This window comes from Lissotriton vulgaris, chromosome 6 (genome assembly GCF_964263255.1).
Source record: "Lissotriton vulgaris chromosome 6, aLisVul1.2, whole genome shotgun sequence".
NCBI classification, from domain to species: domain Eukaryota; kingdom Metazoa; phylum Chordata; class Amphibia; order Caudata; family Salamandridae; genus Lissotriton; species Lissotriton vulgaris.
The window spans coordinates 1,469,484,447-1,469,502,231 of record NC_141694.1 but is presented as its reverse complement, the minus strand read 5'-3'; the positions used below and the strand labels follow the sequence as shown (position 1 = coordinate 1,469,502,231).

The following is a 17,785-nucleotide window of genomic DNA, read 5'->3' as shown; positions in this document are numbered from 1 at the left end:
CCCTCTGACCAACCTGGTATGTGAGCTGGGGGCTATAAACTCTATTGCCACAACGAACATCAACCTCGCTTGCTGCCACAAACTCGTTTTTCCTCTTATCTGTTTATAGACAAACCCATGGACACTCCTACACAAACAGGTTCCAAATACTAAACAGACTCTTGCAAACATGGTTTATTGCACTGCACACAGCAAGACTTGTGTTTGCCAACAATACGACCTGTTTTTATCAATAGAACGTACTCTTAGAAATGGCCGGTCTCACATGTTTTAGACCCTGAAGCAAGGTCCAGCTGCAAGATTAAATTGTCTGTTTCGACCTGGATGGGAGGAGAATTAATGTTGGGCTTGTGTAACCATGTTGATGAAACAATGTTGGGCTTGTGTGACAACCTGCCCGGGGCAGAGACTCCAAGCTTGTAACCATGATAAATGAAACAAATACATTGTGTCAAACCTGTATAAAAGGAAGAGCCAAAGCAGTTGCCAGCAGAATGCCTCCCTGAGACATCCCGGTGTCTTCAGTTGACGTGGTCTCCTCATGAGAAATAAACCTTTTTCTTGTCTTCCAGTTTCCAGCGCCTGCCTCCTTATTTTGATAGCGAATCCAAGGTGAATTAAAGGTGGTGATCCTGCGCCGGCAGCATTGGGGGGGGGGGGTCTTAGGAGACTCTCTGCTTTTCACAGAATCTTTGAGATACTCACAGAGGGATTCAAGGTAAATGTAACTCAAAGATTACACAGGCATAGAACCTTTTCAACCAGCTGTCTAGTTGTGGATACATGAATATGGTACCATGTTCAGAGAGGTGGTAATACCACAAAGAGTTTGTTTGGACACACTGTTGCCTGCATGTTCAAAGGATGCAATTGCAATGTTTTGTTAGACCTTCCCACTTTCATAATCCTGAAAAAGTAGGCCACCTGCAATGGCTTGGATGCAAACAATTAGGCTGCTTTATGACTAATGCAATCCTGAGTTCATATCCTCCTTTAGAAAAAGAATTAGATTAAGTAGTTTGGACAGTGAAGAGTTCTATGTACCCTGTGCCGGTTTAGTGATCAACAATGAGACAAAGAGTACCTTCTTTTGGCAGTCTAAAGTACAGGGAACTTATCCTTATAGTTAATGGGGGTAGCAGATCTTATTTCCCCTTTACTCCAAAATGATCCAGTCTCCACCTACATAAAATCTATGCCCCTCAGAAGATAGGACGTTTGCGGGCTCACACTTGATAAAACAAATGCAATGTTACACAAATATTGCACCCAGTAGGGGTAGTCCCAAACACTGGAAAGTAATCTATAGGTAGCGCAAGTACCTCACTGAGTGCTTCTGGTTAGGGATCCCCTGGTAGGAAATCAATCGGATCATTATTGCACCTCACTGGTCTCTTACTATGTGATTAACACTGTGGAGTTTGGGCCAGAACCTCATGGGACCTTCTGACCCTCCCACTGAGAAAGGATGGCTTATGAGCCACAGACGAACAAGTTACTTACCTTCGGTAACGATATATCTGTAAGAAACATTAGTTAGTGTTAGATTCCTTACCTTAGAATATCCCCAGGCGTCAGTCTGGATCCGGAAACTTTTGCGTAGCAGTACCCCTGCGCGTCGGTAGGCGTCGTCTGCAGGCGTCCCCTGCGGCTCCGCGTCCGTCGTCGGCGTCGTGATGACGTCGCTGGAGTATATAGACGCCGCCTCCGCGCGCTGACGTCAGTTCTTTGCACACAGCTTTTCCGCGCCAGGAGACGCAGAGCCATGAGACAACCAACACTGGTGCCATGTAAAAAACTAGGGCCCTGAAAGGGATGTCCTTAACCCTAGGTATCAGTTCGCAGAACGGGGAGGATGGGTGGGTTCGGTAAGGAATCTAACACTAACTAATGTTTCTTACAGATATATCGTTACCGAAGGTAAGTAACTTGTTCATCTGAAAGAAACACGTTGGTGTTAGATTCCTTACCTTAGAATACATACCCCAGCAATACCAACCCCGGTGGTGGGTCTGCGAACCAATACAATACTACACCAGAAAGTCCTGGAGGACAGAATGGCCAAAGAAGCCATCCCTCCGGACTTGACTGTCCAGGCAGTAGTGCCTCGCAAAGGTGTGCAGCGAGGCCCACGTAGCCGCTTGGCAAATGTCCTGCAAGGGGACTCCCCGGCCCAGGGCAGTGGTACCCGCCGTGGCCAGAGTGGAATGGGCCCTCAGCCCAACAGGAGGCTCCTTCCGAGCCAAAGAGTAGCACGCTTTGATGCAGAGAACGACCCATCGAGAGATGGTCCTTTTACAGACCGCCCGTCCCTTCTTCGCACCCACGTAGCCAACAAACAGTTGGTCATCCACCCGGAACTGGCGTGTGCGATCCATGTAAAATGAAAGCGCACGTTTCGGGTCCAGACGATGGAGCCGCTCTTCATCCTTTGAAGGATGCGGAGGCGGGAAGAAGGAAGGGAGGGTGATGGACTGCACGATGTGAAAGGCCGAAACAACCTTGGGCAGGAAAGAAGGCCTAGTCCTCAGAACTACCTTATCAGGATGAATGGACAGGAAAGGAGGTTGGACAGAAAGAGCCTGGAGCTCACTCACTCTCCTGGCAGAGGTGATGGCAACCAGGAAAGCCGTCTTTAAAGTCAGGAGACGGAGAGGGCAAAAATGAAGGGGCTCAAAGCGAGCACACATCAGAAAAGTTAGAACCAGGTTCAAATCCCACTGAGGCATCACAAACGGAACAGGTGGAAACATGTGAGTGATGCCTTTCAAGAAACGAGTTACAATCGGGGATTTGAACAAAGAAGGCTGATCAGGAAGCCTCAAAAAGGCTGAAAGGGCAGAAAGGTAGCCCTTGATAGTGCCCAGAGCAGAGCCCTGCTGGGCAAGAGAAAGAAGAAACAGAAGAACCTCCGAAAGAGGGGCAGAAAGAGGATCCACAGCCTTTGCTGTGCACCATGCCACAAATCTGTTCCACCGACAGGCGTATACCGACTTAGTGGAGGGACGCCTGGCTGCCAGAATAACATCACAGACTTCAGGAGGCAAGTCAAATGGCCTCAACTGCCGCCGCTCAATCTCCAAGCATGGAGGTGGAGACTGGACAGGTTCGGGTGGAGGACCGTCCCCTGCTGCTGCGACAGAAGGTCCTCCTGAAGGGGCAGGCGGATCGGGGGACCGACTGACATGCTGAGTAGCTCGGGATACCAGTATCTTCGAGCCCAGTCCGGAGCCACAAGGATAACTTGGGCCCGGTCGCGCCTGATCTTCTTCAGCACTCTGGGCAGAAGTGGTATAGGCGGAAAGGCGTATAACAGACCGCAACTCCACTCGCGCCGAAAGGCGTCGCCTGCGAGTGCCGTCTTGGAAACTCCAACGCGCAGAACTGATGACATTGCGCGTTCTCTTCGGTGGCGAATAGATCTAACCAAGGCTCTCCCCATTGCAGAAAGATGCCTTGCGCCACGTCCGAGTTCAGACGCCATTCGTGATCCATCGAGCACCGACGGCTGAGCTCATCCGCCCTGGCGTTCAGAGAACCTGCCAGGTGTTGAACCGTCAGAGTCACGCCCTGACGTTCCAGCCACTGCCAGAGGCGCAGAGCCTCCTGGCAAAGGGTCCACGACCCCACACCGCCCTGTTTGTTGCAGTACCACATGGCGGTGGTGTTGTCGGTGAACACCTGCACTACACTCCCGTTGACAAAGGGGAGGAATGCCTTCAGTGCCAGACGAATCGCCCGCAGCTCCAACAGATTGATATGGAGCCGGGACTCCGCCGGAGACCAGATGCCTCTGATCTCTGCCTCTCCCAAGTGGCCACCCCAGCCCTGGAGGGACGCGTCCGCCACGACAACGTGCTCCGGTTGGGGAAGGGAGAGGGACTTGCCCATGACCCAATCGCGGTCCGTAAGCCACCACTGCAGTTGTCTCGCAGTGCCCTCCGAGATCAAGACGTGGTCGGACAAGTTGCCCTGATGCTGGGCCCACTGAAACTTCAGGTCCCACTGCAGAGCCCGCATCCGCCACCGGGCGTGATGCACCAGAAGGATGCAGGAAGCCATCAGTCCCAGCAGCCGCAGCGTCAACCTGACCGAAACCCGGGATAGCGGCTGAAAGATGGGAATCAAAGCCCGAATATCCCGAACCCGCCGTTCCGGAGGATAAACCCGGAACTGCGCCGAGTCCAGAACCGCTCCGATGAAAAGGAGCTTTTGAGAGGGACACAGGTGTGATTTCGGCACATTGATGGAGAACCCCAGGTCGTGCAAGAGGTCTGCCGTCATCTGAAGGTGGTGGACGACTGTCTGGGGCAAGCCCGCCTTCAACAACCAGTCGTCTAGGTAGGGGAAGACTGAAACCCCCAACCTGCGCAGATGGGCTGCGACCACCGCCATCACCTTTGTGAACACCCGTGGGGCGCTGGTAAGGCCGAAGGGAAGCACGATAAACTAAAAATGCTCCTGGCCTACCGTGAACCGCAGGTAACGCCGGTGGGCCGGCAGGACGGGGATGTGAAAATAGGCGTCCTGCAAGTCCAACGCTACCATCCAGTCTTGTGGGTCTAGGGCAGCCAAGACCTGAGCTAACGTCAACATCTTGAACTTCTCCTTCCGGAGGAAGCCGTTGACGTTCCTTAGATCCAAGATAGGACGTAGGCCCCCCTTGTCCTTCTTGGGCACCAGAAAGTAGTGGGAGTAACAACCACGCCCTACTTCTGGCCCAGGAACGCGCTCGATGGCCCCCTTGGCCAAGAGGGCCGTAACTTCCTCCTGCAGAAGTGTCAAGTGGTCCCCCGACACACGGTGGTTCTGCGGTGGCATGGCTGGAGGAGAGGTCTCGAAGGGGAGGGAGTAGCCCCTTCGGACGATTTGCAGCACCCACCTGTCCGAAGTGATCGTGCGCCAGTGAGCGTGGTGATGGCGCACCCTGCCACCCACTGGCGTCACATGGGGCCGAAAGCACGGACTAGGAGGATTTTGGGGTAGATGCTGCGGGGGAAGGTGTGGTCTGACCCCGCCGTTGTCCCCGACCGCCACCACGGCGGTTTCCACGGCCGCCACCGCGTTGAAAGGATTGTTGCGGCGCGTGGCTGGCGGCGCGTGGCTGGCAGCACGCGTGGGGGCGCCCCTTCCTTGGCCACGAAAGGGACGAAACGAACCCGTTTGCTGACGCTGGGTCGAGAGACCCAAGGACTTGGCCGTGACCCTGGAGTCCTTGAAGCGTTCCAGCGCGTGGTCCGCCTTGTCACCGAAGAGGTGACAGCCATCGAACGGCATGTCCATCAAGGTATTCTGGACATCTGCCGAAAAATTGGCGGATCTCAGCCAGGCGTGGCGACGAATCGCCACCGTCGTTGACATAGCTCTGCCCAGTTAGTCGGTCGTATCAAGACCACACCGTATCGAATATTTCGCTGCATCTCGGCCCTCAGCCACAGCCTGACCGAGTTTTGCCCGCATCTCCATGGGGCATTCTGGCAGCAGTTCCGCGACCGTATCCCACACAGAGTGGGTGTAGCGGCCCAAGAGGCAAGCGGTGTTGCAAGACCGCAGGCCCAACCTAATGGACGAGAAGACCTTCTTGCCAAATTGGTCATACCTCTTGGATTCCCGGTCGGGCGGGGCCGACGGGAATGCGGACTGGGAGGTCGAGGCCTGGCTCACCAGACTCTCAGGAGTGGGGTGGGTAGACAGGAACTTGGGGTCGTCCGGACAAGGACGGTGGCGCCTGGCCACGTTCCGATCAACAGGCGGACCTGAAGCGGGCCTGGACCACGTGCCCAACAGAACGTCTGACAAGGCTTCATTAAACAGCAGCAGTGGCTCCTGTGGGCATGACTGCGGTTTGAAGACCTCGGTGAGGATGTTAGGCCTCACGGCCGCGACGGGGAGCTCAAGGTGTAAGGCCTTGGCAGCCCTCATCAGCACCACAGAATATGCAGCTCCCTCCACCGATGCCACGGAAGGAGGAGAGATCAAACCAGGGTTAGGAGAGTCGTCCAGACCACTGGCATCCCCCAAGTCACCTGTCCAGTCCGGGTCATACTGGCACTCGCGTGACAGAGGGTCCTCGGACCCCTCCCAACCTTCACCGAACTCTTCATCTTCTCCGTATTCGGAGTCAACGATGTAGACCGGCTCCTCGGGGTTCAAGGGCCCCATCGGCGCCGGAACCGGCGTCGAGCGACGCCCGTCCGGCTCCGCGTCCGGCGTCGGCGAAGGTAAGGGGACGGCGCCGCCCGGAGCCGGCGTCGGAACCCCGCTGCCGGCCGGAGCCGGCACCGGAGAACCGGCGCCGCGCGGGGACGGCGCCGGGGGTAACCCCGATGGTAACGGCGCCGGAGAGGCCGGAAGGCCAGCCGGCGGCGAACCCGAAGGCCCTTGCGGCGCCGGGGTCGGAGCCGTCGGCGGCGCCGGGGCCGGAGCCGTCGGCGGCACCGAGGCAGGGACACCCGAACCGCCAGGGCCTCCAGACGGTAGCACTGGGCCCGAAGGCACCGTAGGCCCCGTCGGAGAACCGAGCGCCCTCATGGCCATGAGGAACGCCTCGATCTCCTCAGGCGTCGCGCCGTGCCCAGGGACCGGAGGGTATGAGGCAGGCCGCGCCGGCGACTCTCGCGGAGCCGCGGGGTTGGGGTCACCCGAGCCCCCGGCCGCATCGCGCGAGCGTCGGGGGGAGTCGGGGGTACGATGACGACGCCCCGACTTCTTGTGCTTCCTACCTGATGAGCCTGACGAGTGGTGTCTACTTCCGGAACGCTCGGCGCGGCTCCGCGACCGCTCCTTTGAACGCTCTCTCGACCTCCGGCCGGACCGGGACCGCTCCCGGTCCCGACGTGGGGCCGACACCCGGAGCTCCAGTAGCTTGCGGGACCGCTCCCGCCTAGCCTTGTTGGTGAGGGCCCGGCAGTCGACGCAGGAGTCCACGTCGTGGTCGGGGCCCAGACACCGGAGACAGAGGCGGTGATGGTCTGTGACCGACATCGTGCGCTCACAGTCATCACAGTGCTTGAACCCAGGCATCCTACCAGGCACAAAGAGAAAAATAACTATCGAAAAACTTGGTCAAAAGACCGGAGTACTGCTCTTCAGATCTGCGTCCACTGGCGCGGAAAAAAGAAGAACTGACGTCAGCACGCGGAGGCGGCGTCTATATACTCCAGCGACGTCATCACGGCGCACGACGCCGACGACGGACGCGGAGCCGCAGGGGACGCCTGCAGACGACGCCTACCGACGCGCAGGGGTACTGCTACGCAAAAGTTTCCGGATCCAGACTGACGCCTGGGGATATTCTAAGGTAAGGAATCTAACACTAACGTGTTTCTTTCAGATATGCATCTATATGCATTATGTTCCCAGGCACAATTCTTGCACTATTGGGCATACCAGACCCCCTTCCAGCCTCATATGGCAGTCGAGAATGATTTGATGGCTCCTGTCCCGCTTAAGGTGGCACTATACCAAAAATCAAGCTGCCCACACGGCGATATAGACTCCTCTGGAACATTGTTGGGCATGGGACGAGCTGCGTAAAAGAGCAGGAGTTCCGGTGTTATACGCCCTTCCATTCCTCTGCTGCAAAACCCAATGTTGCCTTGTATACAGGATGGTGTGAGTAAGTCACTTGGCCAAAAGATGAAACTTCAGACTTTCGCTTCCCTCTAACCAGGAGATGAGTTCTGACCTCGCCCCCCACCCAACCCCACCCCACCAAGGAGTGGCTGAGGGTCAAGCTGTGACATTTGCTGAGCTCTTTCTATATCATAAACTGCGTGCAGCATGCCGCGCTCTTTGGGAGGGATTCCAGATGGCCCCTCCGCCTTTGCCTGCACTCGAAAACTTGTTGAAATCACCATCATCTCGTAAACTCATTACACGATTATATACAAACATGCAGAACACTGCCCCGTTGGTGATACCTTAAACCTTCCGATACTGGAATGACGAACTCTCAACTCCATTAACTGAAGCCCAATGGGACTTTTACTGTGGGCAACTCACTGAACTCTCTCCTAATTACAAGCTGAGATTGATCTACTTTAAATATCTGCATAGATTTTATAGAACACCCGTGAGCCTCTACAGTATGGGTATAAGAGTACGATAGTTGTTGGCGCTGCGGATATACCCAGGCCACGTTTCTGTATGTCGCGTGGGATTACCTCAAGATTTCCAAATTTTGGTTCCTAATTTTTGGCTCAGTAAATCACATCCTCGGCGTGTCATTAGTCCCAGCCCCTGTTCTTGGCCTTTTGGGTTATGTTAAAGATACACCGCCCAAGCTGCGTAAACAACATGCACTCCTTTTATTATTTGCGAAGGGACAGGTTGCAATTCACTGGGGCAGGAGACGGGTGCCCTCCATTAAGGAATGGATCAGGGACGTCACATACGGGCACACACAGTTAAGCACATTTTGGGAGCTCATGACACCCTCTTCAAGACCTCGTAACATATGGGACCCATTCCTGACCTGGGCTCAGAGTCACCAAACATCTAATACAGAAACAAATGTGGGCGACACTCGGAATGTGCCATTGACATGATTGGCTATATTATTCTCCACTTGCCCCTGAGGTCTGTTCCCCTGTCGTATTGTCTAGGCATTGTGGACATGAGCGTGATGGACATATAGAACTTAAGACCTCTCTGAGGCAATATGCAATATAAGGTTATTCAATTGTTTCACCTTGTTGATTCGTGCGATCATCTAGATGTATGACTAATATAAATCCTTCTGTTAGTGGAGTGCTGACGAAGTATGTGTTGATACAGAGATTTGTGCACTATTTAGACTGCTTACCTGAGCTCCTGTATGGTTTGATAACATGCTGGCTTGTTGTATTGTACTGCAACTTGTTAGTTTGAAGATGTCCATTTAAAAAAAAAAAACCGAAAAAAACCACTTTAGTTTGGCACCACAGGACTGTGCGTTAACCCTTCGAAGTCCAGGCATCCTACTCTGGCAAATGGCTCTGGAGCGACAGTTGATGCTAGGTGGATTTGTGGATCTTTTTGGGGAGGCAAAGGTTGAAGAATAAGCATGGCCAAAGTACGCCTACCACTGGACAAGGGAGGCCTTTTCGCCCAAGACAACTGTGGTTAGTTCCATGCAGCCCAGTTACATTGGGTGACTTATTGGATGGCGGGGCACCTCCTGCCTGAGACAGCACTACTGGGGGAGCAACTCTAGAGTGGTGTCCTCCACGGCTTATTGTTCCTGGGGACAAAACTCACTAAAGTTCTGCCAGTCTTGGTACAGATGGTGACCTTGACATTGTGTCTTCACTACACATGCTCTATAGCCTTCAGCTCCCGCCTAATGGCCTACCTACCACCATTGGCCCATTAACAGCTGGAGAGTTAGCCAGTGGAGGCTGTAGGTACCCAGACACTGGGTGATCTGTACATGGAAAGCACTGCTACTGAATTTTACATCTTGATCGCTAAACAAGAGCTGGGGATCGGACAATTCCTACAGTTGGCCAAGATAATGCGTGCACTGAAGGCTCAATGGAATGCAGCTGAGCGAGAACCCTGCACAGATAAAGTCGTAGACTGCATACACACGTTAGGAGATGGGTGGAGGTTTATTACATGGCTATACAAGGTTATCCTTGACCATACAGGAGTGTCACTCTGAACTCTGAGGGAATATTGTGAAGACTGGCACTTTCTGCAAGGAAAACGGTGGTCTAGGCCCTGATAATTAGTCGCTTGGATTACTGCAATCTGTTGCTGGCGTCCGCTAATGAGATGTTGCTATCAAAATGACAGGTGGTGCATAACACTGCGGCTTGCCTAGTTTGCAATCTGCCAGCTGGGGCGGCCTCTGCCCACCTTCTTCAAACCTTGCATTTGTTAAACTGTAAAAAATGTATTCTGTTAAGTTAGCCTCCGCTCTCCCCCATTTTGTCTGTGAACACCCATTTTGTGTTTCTGCGGGGACTTTTTGCAAAGTCAGGAGTTACGTGTTCACTGAAAAGCTGGTTGTGCTGATAATACTTGCGTGTCCGAGTAGAGGCCCTGTCTTGCCATAAGGCCAGAGCGCACAGATTTATAATCTATAAGCCCACCAACGCCTGTAACCTTCCTTGCCTATCTACAAAGATGACGTGGGTGGGGGTTTATCGGGAGTTATCAGTCTGCATTTCATCATGACAAAGTGGTTTCCAATGTGGCATTAACATAACAATGATAATGACTAGAGGAGAGCTCTGGAATATCCAAGAAAGGTCACCACAAATGCCAGTTTTAACTTCATACAATATAGTATACTGCATAAAGCATAACCAACGCCCCATAGACTGCACAGGATATTTCCTAGCATGCCTGCCAGCTACCACAATTGTCAGACCTATCAGGCTGACCTCTACACATGTTATGGACCTATCAAATGTTGCACGGATACCGGGGGAGAGTTCATACATTGTACAGCCATGATAATTGCCAGACCACGACTCGAGACTATTGAAGCCTGTATGTTAGGCATTTACCCACAAACCCAAAAGCAGCCACAAAATTCACTGACCTGGCCTTTTTACTGGCCAAAAGAGCGATCACCATGCACAGGAAGTCCCCTTCTCCCCCCTACTGTGATTATTTGGCATAGGGACCTAGAACACTGGGCAGGAGTATGTATCGAGACTGTGGCGGGAGGAGGTGGGCAGGCTGTGAAATTACCCTATTATGGGATACTGGGATGTGCTACTGTAGTCCCGCAAAAATGCAGAGGGAAAATGATGAGCAGCTGCTGAAAAGAAAGTTTCTCTGGGAGGAGGGGGAGACACACCCGCACTCCCTCTTTGCAGCACCCTCACACCATCCAAGTCTCCTGCGTTCCTCATCCCTTCCACAGTTGCCCTCTGATGCTTGCTTTAGGCTAATAAAAAAAATACTCTGTCACTAAATCCAAGTGCACCAAGCTGGAACTTAGTTTGGTTTAGTGCTTCCTTTTGTTGAGCTTTTGTTTAAATTTCACCATTGAGACATTCCTGGATGGGAGGGGATCTGGATCTTAGGGAAGGAGGAGAAATCATCCACAAGGATAGAAATAGTGGATGACTCCTTAGAAATCACAACCCTAACGCATTTGATACCATTACTGGTGACACACGATATGTATCGTCAGCTATTCATGGCACCCTTGAAGGGTTGCTACCATGTTTTGCATTTGACTAAATATCAATAAACTGATATAAAAAAAACACACTGTGGAGTTTGGCTCCCTGAACACATATGGAGTTAAAACATTTCTGCTCAGGACCTCTATGGTCCATCCAGCTAGTAAAACATAAATGGAACTTGGACAACTGGATTTCATTACATGGCAATCATTACGCTTATATGAATCTGCTACCAGATCCTAACTGACATGGGGATGATGGATATTTGGATGGAGGCCTATTCTTTTTGTGGTTTAAGAGTCACTGGTCTAACAGTAGCGGCTATAGAAAACCTTTTGCTGATCATGTGATGCTAGGCAGTATTGATCGGGATAATTATATTAGAAGGTTGACAAGAGAGAGTGCTCTTTTTAGGAGATCTCTCAAAAAAAAACTCAGTAACGTTGTATATTTGAAAGTTTTCTTACTAATTTGCCTGCATTGTCCTTTAGCTATGCCATCATTTGATCACCCTCAACAGTATCACCCAAGTAGAATTAGCATGTATGCAAGTAGCTTAATATGAAAAGTACAAATATTTTCCATATTTTGTAGCAGATCCAGAAGTCATATCAATTAATTGCTGTGAGCTGAAATCACAACAAAGTGATCATGTGATTTTGACTGCTTCTTTGTTGTAATATTCTAAACCCTAGATGCAATACATTAAAACTGATGACAGAGGAAAATATTTGGACACATCAACAGCCTTTTTTCCCCTGAATATTTTTGCAGCAGGGTCAATGGTGACAATTAAAGGGAACATGGTTTATATAGAAAGCACATCCAAGCAGACCGTACCAATTAAAAAACATAAGTTGCATATATCAGTTTTACAGTTTGATAATATAGGTCAACACGTATCTCGCCAGCTATTGATCAGCATCAGAAAGTGTGAGTAGTGTTTCTTTGAGCATTTACTTTTTTTTTTAAAGTCTCCAACATGGGGGTTGTACCTGTATCTATTTAGTTAATGTGTAGGAGGAGTCTTTAGGTTCTTCTTTTTGCCTCTGGAGTGCACACAGTGAAAGCACTGCAGCAGAAATGCTTCACAGCAAACAAATACCACTAGGAAAATGAAAGATTGTAAGAGGAGGCATCTGATTTGAAGACTAGTTTGTTTTGGGATATTGGTTGTGTGGGAGTTGTCTATGTATGAGGGTTTTCCTTGCTATTGGAATGGTTCTAATCTGTTGCAACAATTGTTGGCCGGATGACTCTTTCCTCAAGCTAGGAAGACAAAACAATTTTCAATAGTGCATTATGGGCTAAGGAAGGAGTTGGAGATCTCGAGATTGAAGACTTATTTCAAGAAAAGCAACTTGCAAACGTCCCACACAAGATGGCAGGAGTATGCAGAGCATGTGATCTACAGCAGCACATGCTACAAATATTGTATTTCACAAAAATATGAGACCAGCTAGATAATGATCAAACAGATCTCTAGTGAACCTAATCAATGCTTACGTTACATCATGGTGGGATGGGTCTGTAAGGCGGGTAAGCAAGTCAATTGAGTAAAAAGCATATTTAAGGCACCCTTAAAATGTTGCCAGATTAAGGCTCTAAACTGGAGTTCCCTACACATTAGGATGAGCCCTCTATCATTAATAAAGTCTGAAAGTGTTCATCCCCACTGGCACTCTTAATGGAGGCAAAAAGTAAACCAACAACATCCCCGTCCTAATCTTACTCCATAGTCTGCTGACTACAAGCCTGTTCCATGAAAAGGTCTGTTGCTGGCATATGCAACTCCTAAAACAGACTACCGTTCTTTTACATATTCAGAAAGAACACAGCATTGTTTCATGCGTGGCACCAAGACTGTGAAAAACACTATTTTGTGATATCAGATCTATCGCTTAAAACTATTCTGCAAAAATCTCGATCGTTGCCTGTTAAAGAATGATAACGGCTCATGCTTCTCTCATTCCAATCTTGTTCAGATGCCCTACACGCTGTCCCACATCTTTCAAAAAATATTCTCATATGTTCAAAGGACAGTCTATTGATGTACAATTGTGTGCCCTGTGTGTAAGGCAATATCAACTGGTCACTTGTTAAGCACACCAATCCAAAAAAAGAAGAACGACGTGACGAAGCGAGTTCACAAAAGGAAAGTAGGGAGGAATAAATTGTGAAGGAAAATTCACATTAAGAGAACTGTGAAGAATTGAATAAAGACACTTGTATTATATAAGAAAGTTAACCAAAGCAGACTGAATGATAAAAATGAACAGGCAGCATTGGCTCGATTAGGTAAGGGGGAGTTTCATTTTTCAGAACTAAAAATACTAGACTTGTTAGACAATGGTTGCTTTGCTGCAATTGCCAATAAATCTACGATTACATACAAGCGAATTTGATGTGGAATCCGGGCAGCTCATTTTCTTCTTTGTTTAACATTCAGTTATTTACTTTATACAAGGATTTGAATGCATTTACTAAATACCCTGTTGCACAGAAAAGTTACAAGATACTTACTATTTGAAGTTTAATTGTTTTTCCATCTAACTCAATAGTTCGGATTTTAAAATCAACGCCAATTGTGCTGATGTAGCTTTCCGTGTAAGTGTCATCCTGCAGAAACAGAAAAATAATTTAGTACGCACTAGAAACCACATTTTACAGTTAAATGCAGAGTAGAAGGGAGATATGAAGAGGAAACTCAAGAGGACTACATTTCTCTTGAAACATCAAGCAAAGATATTTTGCTGGCTCCAAACTTATCAGGAGGTTATATTTAAGCAACATACTCCTATTAATAAGAAACCTAAATACAGTTCTTCAATTTACAAGAACATACAATGGCAACGACTAAATATTTCAGTACTAGGTGCCTGCTGAAGAAAGCTGTATGATAAGGATATTTCTGTTCCAAAGTACTATATGCAACAGAGTCACAAAGTGAAGACAAGAAAGGGTTAGGGCCCTTTCAAGGGAGTTTGAAAATGTAATTCTTTGAGAACACAGCTAAATTTGGCCACAGGCCTGCAATGCTGCTTCAGGTTTGTGACTATGCAATTGTAAAAAAAACAAAAAACTGATATACTTTGGCGGGGAGGGTTTGCAGCAAATATTATCTCCACTGCAACCCTAACAAACCCCACAACTTATGCTGGGCACCAGTATCTAGAAGCTGCTAAGTCCTGTCCCAGTTCTTGAGAGGACTAGCACATATTGTAATTGCATGCAGAAACAGAAAAGGTAATGTACTACATTGCTTATAATTTGGTCTACGTTTGAGTTGTATCAGTTGCTTGCAGACTGTAAGAGCAAGTTACTTACCTTCAGTAACGATACATCTGTAAGAGACATAGATTAGTTATAGATTCCTTACGTTGTGAATTACCCCAGGCGGCAGACAGGATCGGTAGAATTTTGTGTCAGTAGTACCCCAGCGCGTCGAAAGGTGGCGTCGGTCAGATCCGGGTTAGTCGTTGGCATCGTGGTTGCAGGAATGATGTTGCGGCAGCTACTTTGATGCCACATTCGCGCCCTGACGTCAGTTTTGTACACAACTTTCCACGCCAGAATAGCAGAGCCATGCAAGACACTGACCACTGGTGCGCAAAACTAGGTCCCTGAAAGAAAATCCTTAATCCTAGAAGTCAGTTTGCAGAACGAAGTGGATGGGTGGGGCGGAAAGGAATCCATAACTAATCTATGTCTCTTACAGATAGATCGTTACTGAAGGTAAGTAACTTGTTCATCTGAAAGACAATTAGTTTTAGATTCCTTACCTTGTGACTAGATACCCCAGCAATACCAACCCCAGAAGTGGGTCTGCAAACCAAGTTAACACCAGAAAGTCCCGGAGAACCGACGGCCAAAAAAGCGGTCTCTCAAGAGTTGGCTGTCCAGGCAGTAGTGCTTCGTGAGCATGTGCAGAGATGCCCACATCACTGCCCGACAGATGTTGAGGGGGAACTCCCCGTCCCAAAGCAGTGGTAGCTACCATCGCCCTGGTTAGGACTATATTAAGGTTCCATGCCAGTGGTAGCATCCTTTTTGGTGGGGCGATTCGCTTGGCCCCTACCAGGAATCTTTTTACCACTTGGGATGTAAAGATGCTTTTCCCAGTCTCTCCTCTGGTATATGCTACTATCGTTGCTGGGTGTACTCTTAGTGAGCTACAGCTATGGTTTGTTTTTAGCAAGTGTGTTAAGTACTTTAGCACTGTTGATTCCCTGGTGATTTTCTTGTGGAGCTTTTAGTGATGCACCATTGTGTGAACCGTTTCCACTTTGCTACATAACACTTGCGTGTGGTAGGTCTCCTTGCCTCCCGCAGCACTCGCAGCGTGCTCTCTGGGAGTTTTAGGTGTGCAAACTAAGTATTCAGGAGCTGGGCTGCTAGGCAGAGGCTCTCTGGTTCTGGGTGAAGCATCTCCTCGTTCTGCATGGAGAGCAAATCTCTTCTTCTTGCGAACTTGTGTGGTGGGCCCTGCGCTTTCTCCACTATTTGTGAGAACCAGGACTGCCTGGCCCACTGTGGTGCCACCAGTATCGGCGTCATGGTGCTGGTTCTGCATTTGCTGAGCACTCTGTGCATCAGTGGCATCGGGGGAAAAGCCAAGGCAAATGTCTTCGACCTGCTTATCCGTAGGGCATTTCCCTGGGATTGCTCCCCTGGCTGTCTAGATGCAAAGTATTGGCATTTTGCATTCTGGTGTGTTGCAAACAGGTCTATCTGTGAGGTCCCCCACCTTTTGAATAGTTTTTGCGTTTCCTGTGTATTGAGCTCCCACTCGTGGGATGCTGATGTCTGTCTGCTGAGCCTGTCTGCTTCCACGCTGTCTTTTCCTGGCAGGTGTATCGCCAGGATGTCTATTTGTAGTAGTATGGCCCATTTCCATAGTTCCTGCGCTAGGTTTGATAGCGCTACTGATTGTGTTCCTCCCGGTTTGTTGATGTAGAACATCGTTGTAGTGTTGTCGGTTGGTATCAACACTCTTTGCCTGTACAGTTGTTTCTGGAATGCTTTTAGGGCAAGGAACTGAGTTTTTAGTGCCAGGTAGTTGATGTTTCTGATCGCATCTGTTGGTGTCCACAGACCCCTCACCTTGAGCTGGTTCATGTGCGCTCTCCATCCTTTCTGGGATGAGTCTGTGGTGATGGTCACTGTTGGAGTTGGTGGTGTAAATGGCTTTCCCCTCGTTGTGTTTTCTTTGTTCCAGCACGCTATCTCCTCATGCACTGCGTGTGTTACAACCACTAGATCTTCCCAACTCCCTGTTGCTTGTGACCATGGTTGTTGGAGCCATTCTTGGAATAGTCTCATGTGGAGTCGTATTTTGGGGACTAGGTGTACGCAGGACGCCATCAGCCCCATGAGCTTGCTCACTGTCCTCAAGGTCAGAGCTTGCCCCTTCCGGTATTGATGTGTCTCCTTCATCAGGGCAAGTGTTCTCTTCTCGCTGGGGAGCACTCTGCTCTGAATGGTATTGATCTGTGCGCCCAGAAGATCTTCACCTGTTTTGGTTCCATTGAGGATTTTCCCCAGTGTATTGAAAATCCCAGTTCCGTCAGCGTTTGAGTAACCCGCTGTGCATGTAGTTTGCATTCTTTCTAGGAACATGTCTTATCAGTCAGTCGTCGAGGTAGGGATATACATGAATTCCTCTCACTCCGTAGGTGCGCAGCTACAGCTGCGAGGCATGTTATGAAGACCCTTGGTGCGGATTTCAGTCCGAAGGCCAGGGCTGTGAACTGGTAGTGCGCTTTGTTGATGCCAAATCTTCGTAGATGTTTGTGTTGTTTGTTCATGGGAATGTATAGGTATGCGTCTGAGGTCTATAGTGGACATAAAATCCCCGTCCCTTATTTGAGGGATAACCTCCTGTAGGGACGTCATTTTGAATTTGAGTTTTTATGTATTGGTTTAGGAACAGTAGGTCCAGGATGGGTCTTAACGTTTCGTCCATCTTTGGTACAAGGCAGTAGTGTCTCTCCGCATTTGTACAGATTACACCGGTTACCAGTAGCTAGTAGAATCAAATTTGAGGCCCTAACCTTGGCTTTTAGAGCCTTACATGGTACCTGTCCTTACTACCTGAAGGCGCGACTCCCTAGATCTGCACAGACTAGACATCTTCGCTCCAACTCCTTGCTCCAGCTTTGTGTCCCTCGAGTTAGGCAGGCTCGGATGCGGGGGCAGGACCTTCTCAGCCAGCACGGCAAAGCTCTGGAACACCCTACCGCTGGCTATACAGCGGGCACCATCTGAAGCTATTTTTAGGAAGCTACTGAAAACGTGGCTTTTTAAGTAATGAGCTTCCTTTTTCCTTCTGTCTCATTACGTCTTTTTTGCTTGCTCTGCACACTCAGCGCCGGGACACCTCTTTTTGAGGTAACTGCACGCGCTTTACAAAATTCTGTATTATTAGTTGGAGTATACTCCCTTGTTTCTTTCTTTGAACTGCACTGTCTCGATTGACCCCTTGTGGCGGGGTTCTTGTGCTTCCTGCAGGAGGAGCGCAAGTTCTTTTGCTGGGCGAGTTTTGCTTTTTGGCCTCCTGTTTGGTGGCTTCCTTTCCAGTTCTATACAGTATACGAAAGGTATGATGTTCAGTAGCCATTTGTCTGTTATTTTCTTCCACTCCTGAAAGTAGTATT

At 49.4% G+C, this 17,785-nt stretch overlaps 1 protein-coding gene across 1 annotated transcript in view; it reads right to left on the bottom strand.

The window, feature by feature from the left end:
* The window catches only part of RAB1A (RAB1A, member RAS oncogene family), a 153,658-nt gene that overhangs the window by 38,529 nt on the left and 97,344 nt on the right, over nt 1-17,785 (bottom strand). Inside the window, exon 3 of the mRNA XM_086927595.1 lies at nt 13,653-13,748. Coding sequence (XP_086783721.1) covers nt 13,653-13,748 — 96 coding nt within the window. The remainder of the gene's footprint in view (nt 1-13,652; nt 13,749-17,785) is intronic.